This window comes from Calonectris borealis, chromosome 6 (assembly GCF_964195595.1).
Source record: "Calonectris borealis chromosome 6, bCalBor7.hap1.2, whole genome shotgun sequence".
In the NCBI taxonomy this organism is placed as follows: domain Eukaryota; kingdom Metazoa; phylum Chordata; class Aves; order Procellariiformes; family Procellariidae; genus Calonectris; species Calonectris borealis.
In genome coordinates, this window is record NC_134317.1 from 1,084,388 (window position 1) to 1,096,174 (window position 11,787).

The window sequence follows — 11,787 nt, forward strand, 5'->3', positions numbered from 1 at the left end:
GAGTTTGAGGAGTGGACTAAGCAGGAAAGAAGGGCGAATGATGCTCCTTTGGAAGTTTTAGGAAAATATAAGGGGAATAATGGAGCACTCATGAGCTGCTCCATTCGCGTCCAAGTCTGGAGATGAGCCCCCCCCCGCGCTCTGACAGCTCTGACTTCACATCGGGGCTCTAACTTGGCATCGGACAGCATCCACTGCTGTCACAGCTCCTGCTCGCTGTGTGGAGACCTGACGGTCCTCACGGGAAGACGTACGCGTGCACTTTGGCTTTGCTGCGCCGGGGCTGGAGCTGTCGGCCTGTCCTGGAGGGGAGGTCAGCGCGGGCGCTGCGGCCACCGCAATGAAGATGCTGATCATTAGGTGATTTCTGGCGGTGCCGGGGCCAGGCGCTGCCGCGGCGGTCAGGCACTAGGACAGGGCTTGTGCCTAACGTGCAGCCTGCCTCTTTCTCTGTTTGGGCTTGCGTCTGGGGACTTTGCACCTCATGTAAAGAAGTGTTAAAGTGAAATTGGACAAAAAGGTGCTTTGGTCCTCTTTCCCTCTGGCAGGTATTCACTGAAGTGATACTACTCATTTTGGATCTCTCGGTGATAACACCAGCGTATATCAGTGTAAGCATCCTTCTGCAGCGCATGTGTTCACAAAGCGGGAATGGATCGTGTGTGCTCTGGGCGCCCGGTACTGTCTTTTCCACAACCTTGTCCCTAGGCAGGGTAACGGGGTCTTGGCCTGCAGCGGGGATTGCTGATACAAGTAGTAGCAGCCGCTTGTACACATCGGTACAAGGTAAAAGGTAAAAGGTACTTTTTTGTAAGTCTTCAACTTCTGCTCAGTTGAAGAGGAAACAAAGCTTCCCTCTCCCAAAACATTATCCTGAAACACTTGCCCAGGTTAGACAGGGTACGTCTCCGTGACTTGAGTACTGAAGGTGTTTTCACATGGGGAAGAGCCAGGTGCAGAAGTTGCATTGCTGCTGCAGCACCCTCTTCGTACATACCACAGAAATGGGGTCCCTGTCGTACACGGGCACCAGCCGAGGCTCACTGGCGTGGAGAAGAGAAGGAGCAAACCCGTGACACTGCCGTGGGACACCCATCTGACCGAGGAACCGAAGCTGGGGTTGCCCATCTGCAAAACAAATGGTCGCTTTGTGCGTAGTGAGTTCCTGCAATACCGTGACGCCCAAGACTGCCAAATACATACCTTAGCTCAGGCTTTATGCATTAATAAAACGTCGGAGGTAGGTGTTTCACGGAGTTCATGATGTATTGCAGTCACCACGGGTGCTAGCCGCAGCGCTAACCGTGTTGGGCCGTGCTGGCTGCTGCCCTGGGCGCTGGCTGCAGCATGGGCTGTGTACCCTGGGTGCAGCAGCGGTGCCTGCCCTGTTCGGCTGCTGCCCTCCTGCCCGAAACAACGAAAACTCGATCTTGAGGATTGTGATCCCGTTACGGCCTTTCTACTAATAGATGTACACCTACAGCTGCCACGAATCTGTTCCTGCGCTTCTTAATCTTAAACAGACACTCTCACTTTCCTTCAGACCTTGGGGGTTTGCTACGCGCGCAGATAGGAATGACGTGCATCTTTGCGCTTTTATTGACCATGACGGTACCTGAAGCAGGCCTGCACACAGATGGTTTCCACGGACGGCCTAGGGGGTCAGCTGCAGTGCATCCTCCTGTGGAAGCTTTCTAATGAGCTGGAAAACGTCATTAGTGGTGGGTGGAGCCTTTTGGGAAGATGGATTTTTCCTTTTTGGAGGATGCTTGGGGACGATCCTCCTGTATGGGCCGATCAGGGTCAAAAATGCTTGTGATTCACCTTCGTGTCCTTCAACCACTGATGGGAGGGAGTGGGAACAGTGACGACACCCCTCTGTGTGCACACGTGTGCGCACGTGTGCCTGTGCGTGTGCACGTGTGCCTGTGCGCCTGTGCTTTTCCGTGGGGGAAGGGGACGGAAGGGGCCCCAGGCGGGGAAGGAACAGCACCAACAAGCGCGGCGGGTGATAAAGGCACCAGTCGTGCCCCGGCCTCCCTCTCCCCGTGACAGCCGGGGCTGCGTCCTTCTGCTGCACGGAAGGTGAGGGTGTCTCACGTGGGTGTGGGGCTGCTGCAGCGACCACCGAACCGTTTCCTACGGGGACCTCGTCAGTGCCACCCTGTTTCCTTGTGCCTGGTGTTGGAGAGGTCTTCTATCTCCTTAAATTTACCCACTTTCTGGTTTCTAAGCATTGCTTTTCTAAGGGAGCTCAGCCTGCCGAGTTAGTGACCGTACAAAACTCCCAGCCGTGCAGAGTTTTGGGGTCACCTTTCAGGGAGACTAATGCAGAACCGAGGGATAAGGGGCACTTCACCTCACTACTTTAGGGGAAGAGCGACGGTTCTTTTTAATTAAATGTGTTCTTTGTGCTCGTGTATTTAGATACCAAAATACAGCATTTCACCACATGTATGAAATTGTGTTTGCATTTATTTAATTTAGAGTTCTTTTTTAAAAGCATGTAGTCTTGAATGTTTGTTCTCCGTTTTTTTTCACATCATTACTCTGATACTGCTTGATTAGCTCCCTCCCCAGTCATGATTGGTAATTAAAATAGGCATTAAAATTAGTCACTTAGCAATTTTGCTGTTCAATTGGCAATTAAATTACTTAATTGCAATTAAAGTCCTAATTTTAATTGGCAAAATGATAGATGTAGATTTAAGATAATATGTATAAATACTTTAATAAGTGTCTATATAAGGATTACTTAATTACTCAACTTCAAGTTTATGCTGTTAACTTTAGAACTTTTAAGTGAGTAATGAAATTTATATTACATCTATTCTAAGGATATGGTAATTAGATGTATTACTTATCCCTATAAGGACCTTTGCAGTAAGTTTCTTCTGTGATGTTAAAACTATAGCCTGGATGGACTATTGTGATACGACTGATGCTGATTGTTATGTGACAGCTCTGCGGTGGGAGTCCCAGGAGCAGCAGGGACGCGTGGGCGCGGGGTGGCCAGCCGGGCTCCTCCAGCGCCTGTCGGCTGAGCACCATGAGACGAGGCCAAAGCAGCACATCGTCCACTGGCAGTCCATGGAAAAGTTGTTTTAAATAGTCCTTGCAGATCAGAGGCATCTTACGGCGTTACGTGGTTTCTTTACTAATCTTTATCATCTTGTCTCCCGTTGGTTAAATCTCAGTAGTAGCTCTGTAGTAGCAAGAGAATATAACCGCCAAGTGGAAATGATCTTTCTGGCTGCGAGCGAGCCAGACGGTGGGAGGCAGTTTGTCTTGGGTGTTTGGGTTTTTACAGCGTAAGCTTAAAGGAAAAAGTATTTTCAAAGTGAGAATGATGACTGACTTACAGCAAGAGAAACGTATTAGGGAGGAATGATCACAGTTTCACATAAACCATTCATATTTATGTGCTTCATAGGGTTTTTATGTAAGGCAAGGTTTTTGTGTTGAAAATGTTGGCTTTTTAGGTGAAGGTTGCACCGCGTTGGGTGTGTTGGCTTTTATTCTGTCGTTCTCCACGGAACAGTACTTAGAGTTTGATGCACAGTATCTTTTCCCAGCCTTTACTCCCTCTCGCACACTCCAGTCTATTGAACTTTTAAGAAAAAGCACCTGCGAGCAGACGCGCCGTACCTCGTGTGTAACCCTGGTACACAGAGTCCGCTTGGCTTGCTGCGGGAAAGGACGTGCGGTTACATGACTTCTGCCTTTTTTTGCAGGCCGGACTGCAGCAGAGGGTCCCGCGGGAAGGTCTGGGGTCGGGGCCCTCCCCTCCCTCCACAAGCTCTTCAGACCAGCGACCCCGCCGAAGCCCTGCGCGCCACCGCAGCCAATGCCAGATGGACCTGCAAAGTTAAGATTCCTGATGGGTTTTTAATAAGTGCAGCACCCTTCATTATACTAAACCAGTTCTGCTTTGCATCCTCCCCCCCCTTTCTCCAGCCCGCGCTGACCCACACTTGTGCTGTTAACGATGCAGATCAGAGAGGTTTGCGTGTGTGCAATGCTGGGGGGGGATATAAATAAAATAAACCCCACTTAAATTGTGCGTGGGAAATGGAAATAAGCGCGTTTCATGCGGCTTGTAAGAAACGGAGGCGAGAAATAAAAGGCGGCGCAGAGTGGATGTACGGCGCTTGGCTCCGGTTGTCTTCCGAAAAGAAGGGTTTTTCCCCCAAAAAAGCGTGGAGGGGGCGGCGGGGAACTGCCCGCCGCCCCGGGAGCTCCCGTCGGGGCGCGCGCTATTTTTGGCGCGCCGGGTGGTTGCGTCAATGGTGACGCAGAGTGGTGGGTGGGAGACACGCGCCGCCACGCCCCGCTCTCACTTTTTCCCTTTCGCCGGGCGGGTGACACCACCGCCCTCTATGCAAATGAGGCCACGCCCCACTCGACGCGCGTGGACGGGGCGGGAAGGGAGGGGGAGTGCGGCGTGGGGTGGCAACGGCAGCGTGGGCGACCGTGCCGTCGTGGGGAGGGGTGGGGGGCTACGTGGGGGGGGGGCGCCCACCTTAAGGCGTGTCCCGCGATGTGATGTCACCGTCGGAAATTTACCAAAGGGAGAGCTCGGCCAAGGGGGCGGGGGAAGGCCGGCCCCTCGGCGGGCTGATTGGCCGGGCGGCGCTGACGCGCGGTGACGCGCGGGGGCTCGAGGTGCACGTTGGCTGTGGAATAGGGAGCCCACATAAACAAAGGCACATTGCGGGGAAGGGACACTCCGGACGCCTCGCTCGCCCGGCGCGACGCTGCCGCCGCTCTCCCCGCCACAGCCCCGACGTGTCCCGCCACGCCACGCCACGCCGCGCCGCGTCCCGCCGCCGCCCGGCACTTGGATGCATGCACAGGTCTCCGCTCTCCGGTGAGTGCCCACGCGCGCAGCCCGCCTCCTCCCCCCCCCCCCACGCCGGGCTTCCACGCGCGAGGGGGGCGTGGGTGGGGGGTGACGGCGGCGGCTCCGCGCTCCCGTCCCACCCGCCCAGCGCGCGTGGGAGCGGGGTGCCGCGGCGCTTCCAGCGCTTCTCCAGCTCGGGGGAGCCCGGGAGGCGCCGCGGGGGTCCCGCTCCGTGGCCGCGTGTCACCCGTGGTGCTGCCAGACTGAATCGCCGGGCTGCGGGCTCCTGCCCCGGCTGGGTCCTCCCGGGCTGGCTGTCACCCGCGCCCTGCTCGGGCGGCGGCTCACGGTCCCGCGGGGTGCCGAGACCCGCGGGAGGGGCGAACCCGCGCCTCTCCCCGGGGACGCGTCTCTCGCCGGACCGGTGGAGACGGAGGAGCAGACCGGCTTCTCTCGGCCACGGACCGCGGGGCCAACCCGGCCGGTTGTGCGGCAGCCGCGTGGCAGCCGCCCGCGGAAAGTTTTCCTCCCGCTTAAAAAAAAAACCCAAACCAGCCCCAAACCCAGCTCCGCGGGGGGCCGAGGTGCCCCGCAGACGCCGGGTCCCGGGGCTGCTCCCGCAGCCCCGCGGGGCGAAGGGTCCGCCGGGGCCGGTGCTCCCCGCCCGGGCCGGTGCTCCCCGCCGCTGCCGCCGGCCCCGGGCAGCCTGAAGAGCCGGTCTGTCTGTCTGTGTTTCAGCCAGCGCTCTGGGCAGGCTGGAGCCCTCCTCCGTGTTCTAAAACCGCGGAAACTTTGCTCTCCGCTGACCTCCGACGCTGTCCGCCTTCAGCTCCCCCGAAAACGCCTCTCGCTCGGCTGAAGGTTGGTGCGCTTCCTTCCCGCGGCTCCGCGGCAGCCCCGCAGCGCGGTGCCCGGCGGAGCGGCGCGGGGTGGTGCGGGGCGGGCGGAGGTTGTGCGGGCCGAGTCTATATGACCCTGTTTCGTTTCCAGCCATGCCCTGTGTTCAGGCTCAGTATGGGTCCTCGCCTCAAGGAGCCAGCCCGGCCTCCCAGAGCTACAGTTACCACTCTTCGGGAGAATACAGCTCCGATTTCTTAACTCCAGAGTTTGTCAAGTTTAGCATGGACCTCACCAACACTGAAATCACTGCCACCACTTCTCTCCCCAGCTTCAGTACCTTTATGGACAACTACAACACAAGCTACGACGTGAAGCCACCTTGCTTGTACCAAATGCCCCTGTCCGGACAGCAGTCCTCCATTAAGGTGGAAGACATTCAGATGCACGGCTACCAGCAGCACAGCCACCTCCCCCCCCAGTCCGAGGAGATGATGTCCCACTCAGGCTCCGTGTACTACAAGCCCTCGTCGCCCCCGACCCCCTCCACGCCCGGCTTCCAGGTGCAGCACGGCCCCATGTGGGACGACCCCGGCTCCCTGCACAACTTCCACCCCAACTACGTGGCCACCACGCACATGATCGAGCAGCGCAAAACGCCCGTCTCCCGCCTCTCCCTCTTCTCCTTCAAGCAGTCGCCCCCCGGCACCCCCGTCTCCAGCTGCCAGATGCGCTTCGACGGGCCCCTCCACGTCCCCATGAACCCCGAGCCGGCCGGGGCCCACCACGCCGTGGACGGGCAGGCCTTCGCCGTCCCCAACCCCATCCGCAAGCAGCCCTCCATGGCCTTCCCTGGCCTGCAGCTGGGCCACGCTCCGCAGCTGCTGGACAGCCAGGTGCCCTCGCCGCCCTCGCGGGGCTCCCCCTCCAACGAGGGGCTCTGTGCCGTCTGCGGGGACAACGCTGCCTGCCAGCACTACGGTGTCCGCACCTGCGAGGGCTGCAAGGGCTTCTTCAAGGTGAGCGGGCAGGGTGGTGGGCAGCGGGCAGGGTGCTGGGCAGGGTGGTGGGCAGGGTGGCGGGCAGCGGGCAGGGCGGTGGGCAGCAGGGGGACCCGCCGGGGCGAGGAGCCGCTTTCCCCTTCAGATGGAAATTGGTTAGGACAGAGAACCGTGTCTGAGCTAACCAAGTGGAACAGAATTCCCTGTGGTAAAATTAAGTGATCTCTTTATTTCACCATCCTGATTGAATAATCTTATCATTTTAAATAGAGAAGGTCTCCAAGGAATGTAAATAATATGAATGCCCACGGATTTGTATTTACCGAGCGTCTCCTTCCCTCCTCTTGGCATATAAAACACAGCTAGGAGCTGCGAGGTTAGCTCAAATGTTAACGCTATCAATTTTCTCCTGTTAAATGCCCTGGAAAAAAAAAAAAAAAAAGAAGAAAGGGGAAAAAAAAAGAAAGGGGAAAAAAAGAAAGGGGAAAAAAAAAAAGGGGAAAAAAAGAAAGAAAGGGGAAAAAAAGAAAGGGGGGAAAAAGAAAAGGGATAAGAAAATAAAGAAGGGAGTCGGGGGGATGGCGGCGGCCGGGGAGCGGGGCCCGCAGGAGCGGCCGCTGACGCCGCCCGCCCGGCCCCGTGCCCCCGTGCCCCCGCAGCGCACGGTGCAGAAGAACGCCAAGTACGTCTGCCTGGCCAACAAGAACTGCCCGGTGGACAAGCGCCGCCGCAACCGCTGCCAGTACTGCCGCTTCCAGAAGTGCCTGGCCGTCGGCATGGTCAAGGAGGGTGAGTCCGCGGGGCCGGCCGAGCCGCGCCTGGCCGAGCCGCGCCTGGCCGAGCCGCGCCGAGCCGAGCCGCGCCGGGCCGAGCCGCGCCGGGCCGAGCCGCGCCGGCCCGGGCCGCGCCGGGCCCAGCTGAGCGCCGTCTCTCTTGCAGTGGTGCGCACAGACAGCCTAAAAGGCCGGAGGGGTCGCTTGCCATCCAAACCGAAGAGCCCCCAGGAGCCCTCTCCCCCCTCTCCCCCGGTGAGTCTGATCAGTGCGCTGGTGAGAGCCCATGTCGACTCCAACCCGGCTATGACCAGCCTGGACTATTCCAGGGTAAGCTGGACCGAGCTCGCGTAGGCACCTAGCTGCGCCCGCCGCCCGCCGCCCCCCGGGGAGGGGGGGCCGCCGCCCCGCTGCGCCGAGCTGCCGGCTCCGGCGGCCGGGGGAGAGGCGAGGCGAGGCGGCGGCAGGCCGCCCGCCCCCCCGGGCCGCCCCTCGGGGCCGCAGCGGGCAGGGGCCGGGGGCCGCGCTCCGCTCCGCTCCGCTCCGCTCCGCCGCGCAGGCTGCCGCGGGGTCGGGCCGCGCAGAAGCCGCCCTCTGCGTGTGGAGAGCGGCGACCTGGTAGCGCCTCTCCTAATTGAATTAATTGCCCCGGAACATCTCATTTCCTTACTGGTCAGAGAGAGGTTTAATTGTTGTAAAAACCTGGCTCCCCGACTAGAAACGGGGTTAGCAATTTCACGGGTTATATACTTTAGAGAACCTCATTAAGCGCTTTTTGAAATGAATTTCCAGTTCCAGGCTAACCCCGACTACCAGATGAGCGGGGATGACACTCAGCACATCCAGCAGTTCTATGATCTCTTGACCGGCTCCATGGAGATCATCCGAGGATGGGCAGAAAAAATTCCCGGCTTCACTGATCTTCCCAAAACGGACCAGGACCTGCTCTTTGAGTCCGCCTTCCTGGAGCTGTTTGTACTGCGGCTGGCCTACAGGTAAGCGGCCAGAACCCGAGGGGGGAACTTCTGGGCGATTATGAAATCAGATCCTTTCAAGGTCCACTGATCTGCGTTTTATTAACTCCTCGGTAATTAGGTGCCTCTTAAATCCTTCATTTATTGCTCCTCAAGTAATTAGTTGTTTAGCTTTTCTCCCCCCATCTTCTCTTTTCTTCTTCTTTTTTTAATCTTTCTTTCCCTTTCTCTCTTTTTTCTTTTTTCTCTTCCACTCTATTTTATTTGTCTGTCTTTCTTTCTTTCTCTCTTTTTCTCCTTTCTCTCCTCTTTCTCTTTTTTATCTTTTGTCTTTCCCTCTTTTTCTCCTTCTCTTTCTTTTTTTCTATCTGATTCTTTCTTTCGTACCCATTCATTCATCTGTTCATTTTGGGGTTGTCACATTCCTTCCAGGTCAAACCCAGTGGAGGGCAAGCTTATCTTCTGCAACGGGGTGGTCCTGCACCGGTTGCAGTGCGTCCGCGGCTTTGGGGAGTGGATCGATTCCATTGTTGAATTTTCCTCCAACTTGCAAAACATGAACATCGATATCTCTGCCTTCTCTTGCATCGCTGCCCTGGCTATGGTCACAGGTCAGTGTCCCCTCTTTCCCGCTCGGCCCCGCCGGGCAGCTCCTTTTCCCTTCCACGCCGTGTCAGACCCGTAACGTCCCCCGTCCTTCTCTTTTGCAGAGAGGCATGGGCTTAAAGAACCCAAGAGGGTGGAAGAACTTCAAAACAAGATTGTAAATTGTCTCAAAGACCATGTGACTTTTAATAACGGGGGGCTGAATCGCCCCAACTATTTGTCCAAACTCTTGGGGAAGCTCCCTGAACTTCGCACGCTTTGCACGCAGGGGCTGCAACGCATTTTCTACCTGAAACTGGAAGATTTGGTGCCACCGCCAGCAATAATCGACAAACTTTTTCTGGACACTTTACCTTTTTAAGACTCTTCCCATGCACTTCTGCTGAACTGAAGAGAAACTTCGCCTGTCTGAAGGGGAATTCGTCTGGGCCCAAAGCAGCACCCCTGGGTGCCCGCTTCCCATCCAAAACAGTGTTGCTAACCTCCTGCAGGCAGACCGTGAATGGGCATTTTGGCTCTGGGGCATCATGGATGCAGATCATGGACTACACAAATACCATGGTATAAACTTTTTATTATCAGCTTATAAATGAATTTATTATTAAGGACTTCTGATTAAAAAGATGAACATATCTGGCAACGCCGGGCGCGCAGCTAAGACTCATACGGTGACAAACAAAGCGTTAAGGTGACCCACAAGTCTCACCCTCCTAAAGACTAAAGTTTTCTGCTGTAAAAGAAAGCTGTAATATATACAAAACCTAAATGTTGCGTGGGTGGCATGTCATTAAAGAAGGCGAAGGCTTGTAAATTTATCAGATGCAGTTTGGCTTTTTAAAAATTATTCTGTGCCTATTTATGAAGAAATATGGAAAACAATTCTAAAAAAAATTTAAAAATAAAAGCTAAACATGTTTGCAAAAAAAAAAAAAAAAACCAGGAGAATAAAGAGAAAGAAAAATAAATCTCTCCATACCAGGAAAGCATGATGATTCTAGGGTGGCAATGTTATAGGCACTTGCTATTTCAGTAATGTCTATATTCTATAAATAGTATTTCAGACACTATGTAGTCTGTTAGCTTTTATAAAGACTGGTAGTTATCTAAGCTTCAAACATTTTCTCAATTGTAAAATAGGTGGGCACAAGTATTACAAACCCCGAAAACCTCCCCAAAGGGACACATAGTGTTTGTAAACACCGTCCGACATTCCTTGTTTGTAAGTGTTGTATGTACTGTTGATGTTGATTAAAAAAGAAGTTTATATCTTGATTATTTTGTTGTCTAAAGCTAAACAGATCTTGCATGCAGCAGCTTTTGACTGTTTCCAGAGTGCTTATAATATACATAACTCCCTGGAAATTACTGAGCACTTTGAATTTTTGGTTTGTTTTGTTCCGTTTTTTTATGTCTAAAATTGTCGGTTAATATATTATTTTATGTTCGAGTAATATTTTTAATATTGCCATATTCTGTAGTATTTTTCTTTGTATATTTCCAGTATGGCACATGATGCAAGTCACTGCCTTTTTTTCTATGGTGTATGACAGTTAGAAACGCTGATTTTTTTTTTTTTTTCTCCTGATAACTCTTTCTTTGAGAAAGACAATTTTAATGTTTACAACAATAAAACATGTAAACGAATAGAATTTCGTCTTCTTTCTGTCCAAGCGAGAAGCACCACCACCAGCATCCATTGCACATAAAGGACAATAGCCTCTGACAATGTAGTAATAAACTGCAAAGGAGGATGGATGGGGCAGTTTCCTTTCAGTAACGCGTGCGGCAGGACTGGCCGGCTCTGCGGGAGGAAGAGGAGGAAGACCTGAGGCTCCAAGGTCGGTCCTTTCCCAGATTCTTTCCGTGGCAGGTCTCTGCAGCACCCAGACGCGCTCCCGCGGCGTGCCGCCCCCCGTGCTGCCGCCCAGGCGTTTGCTCGGGCGAACACCTTCTGTGAGGGGGTCTCATTCCTAAACCCAGTCCCGCGGCTCCGGAGGTGGGTTTGGGGGGGCGGGAGGGGCCGGGCGGCTGCAGCCCCTCACGGGCAGCGCTGCGCCCGGCGGCGGGGCAAAGCGGGGAGCTTGGTACGGGGGGGTGCCTGCGCTCGGGCTGGCTGTTTGCTCCGAGCTCCCGGGAAGCTTTCCAGCGGGGCAGGCTGGTTTCCTCTGAACCCGGCTTTGCCGGGACCAGCTGCGGTAGCACCGCGCTTAGAAACTTCCCGGGAGCGGCGAAGGAGCCGCGGCCCCGGCAGCGCCCCCCAAACCCAGGGGGGCTTCCAGCCCCGGCGACGGAGAGGGGTCTCGGTGGGACGGGGATGCGCTCCGCGGGTGTCCCGGCACCGCACCCGCGCGTGGAAAAGGAGGAGGAAACGAAACTCTGGTGGCACGCCTGGGAATTTGGAAAACTTCAGCCTCTTGCGTCGGGGGGGGGGGGGGGGGAATGCCCGGGGTGATGCCACCCCTGAAATCAGTTTTAATCTGCTCTCTGCCACGCGTCCCGCGGCGCTCAGAAAGACCCACGGAGGTGGAGGGGGAGAGGGGGCAGCGCCCGGCTCGGTGGGGTGGCGGGGGAGATGTTGGGGCGAGGAACCACGCATCCCCCGCGGAAAGAAGAGGGCCCAGGGGTGCTCGCCCGGCGGCGACGGGCTGCGGTCGGCAGAGCCGCCGACCGCAGCCCGTCGCCGCCGGGGGAGCACCCCCGGTTTGCCGCAGGAGATGCGGGCAAGCCCCGAGCGCCGGTGTGGTGATGGATGA

At 55.8% G+C, this 11,787-nt stretch overlaps 1 protein-coding gene across 1 annotated transcript; it reads left to right on the plus strand.

Annotated features, from left to right (window-relative positions):
* The first annotated feature begins 5,835 nt into the window (after window positions 1-5,835).
* NR4A2 (nuclear receptor subfamily 4 group A member 2) lies at window positions 5,836-11,050 on the plus strand. The gene is made up of 6 exons (XM_075152624.1): window positions 5,836-6,699; window positions 7,341-7,470; window positions 7,621-7,784; window positions 8,247-8,449; window positions 8,861-9,039; window positions 9,139-11,050. The coding sequence occupies exons 1-6, from the start codon at window positions 5,836-5,838 to the stop codon at window positions 9,393-9,395; spliced, it is 1,797 nt and encodes a 598-aa protein (XP_075008725.1). The 3' UTR covers window positions 9,396-11,050.
* Window positions 11,051-11,787: the final 737 nt, after the last annotated feature.

What these genes read in the sequence shown, in the direction of transcription:
- NR4A2 (XM_075152624.1), top strand. Translation starts at nt 5,836, where the DNA reads ATGCCCTGTGTTCAGGCTCAGTATGGGTCCTCGCCTCAAGGAGCCAGC. An exon ending in CGTCGGCATGGTCAAGGAGG is followed by an intron (nt 7,471 to 7,620) that starts GTGAGTCCGCGG and finishes TCTCTCTTGCAG; the next exon opens with TGGTGCGCACAGACAGCCTA. An exon ending in TGCCCTGGCTATGGTCACAG is followed by an intron (nt 9,040 to 9,138) that starts GTCAGTGTCCCC and finishes TCTCTTTTGCAG; the next exon opens with AGAGGCATGGGCTTAAAGAA.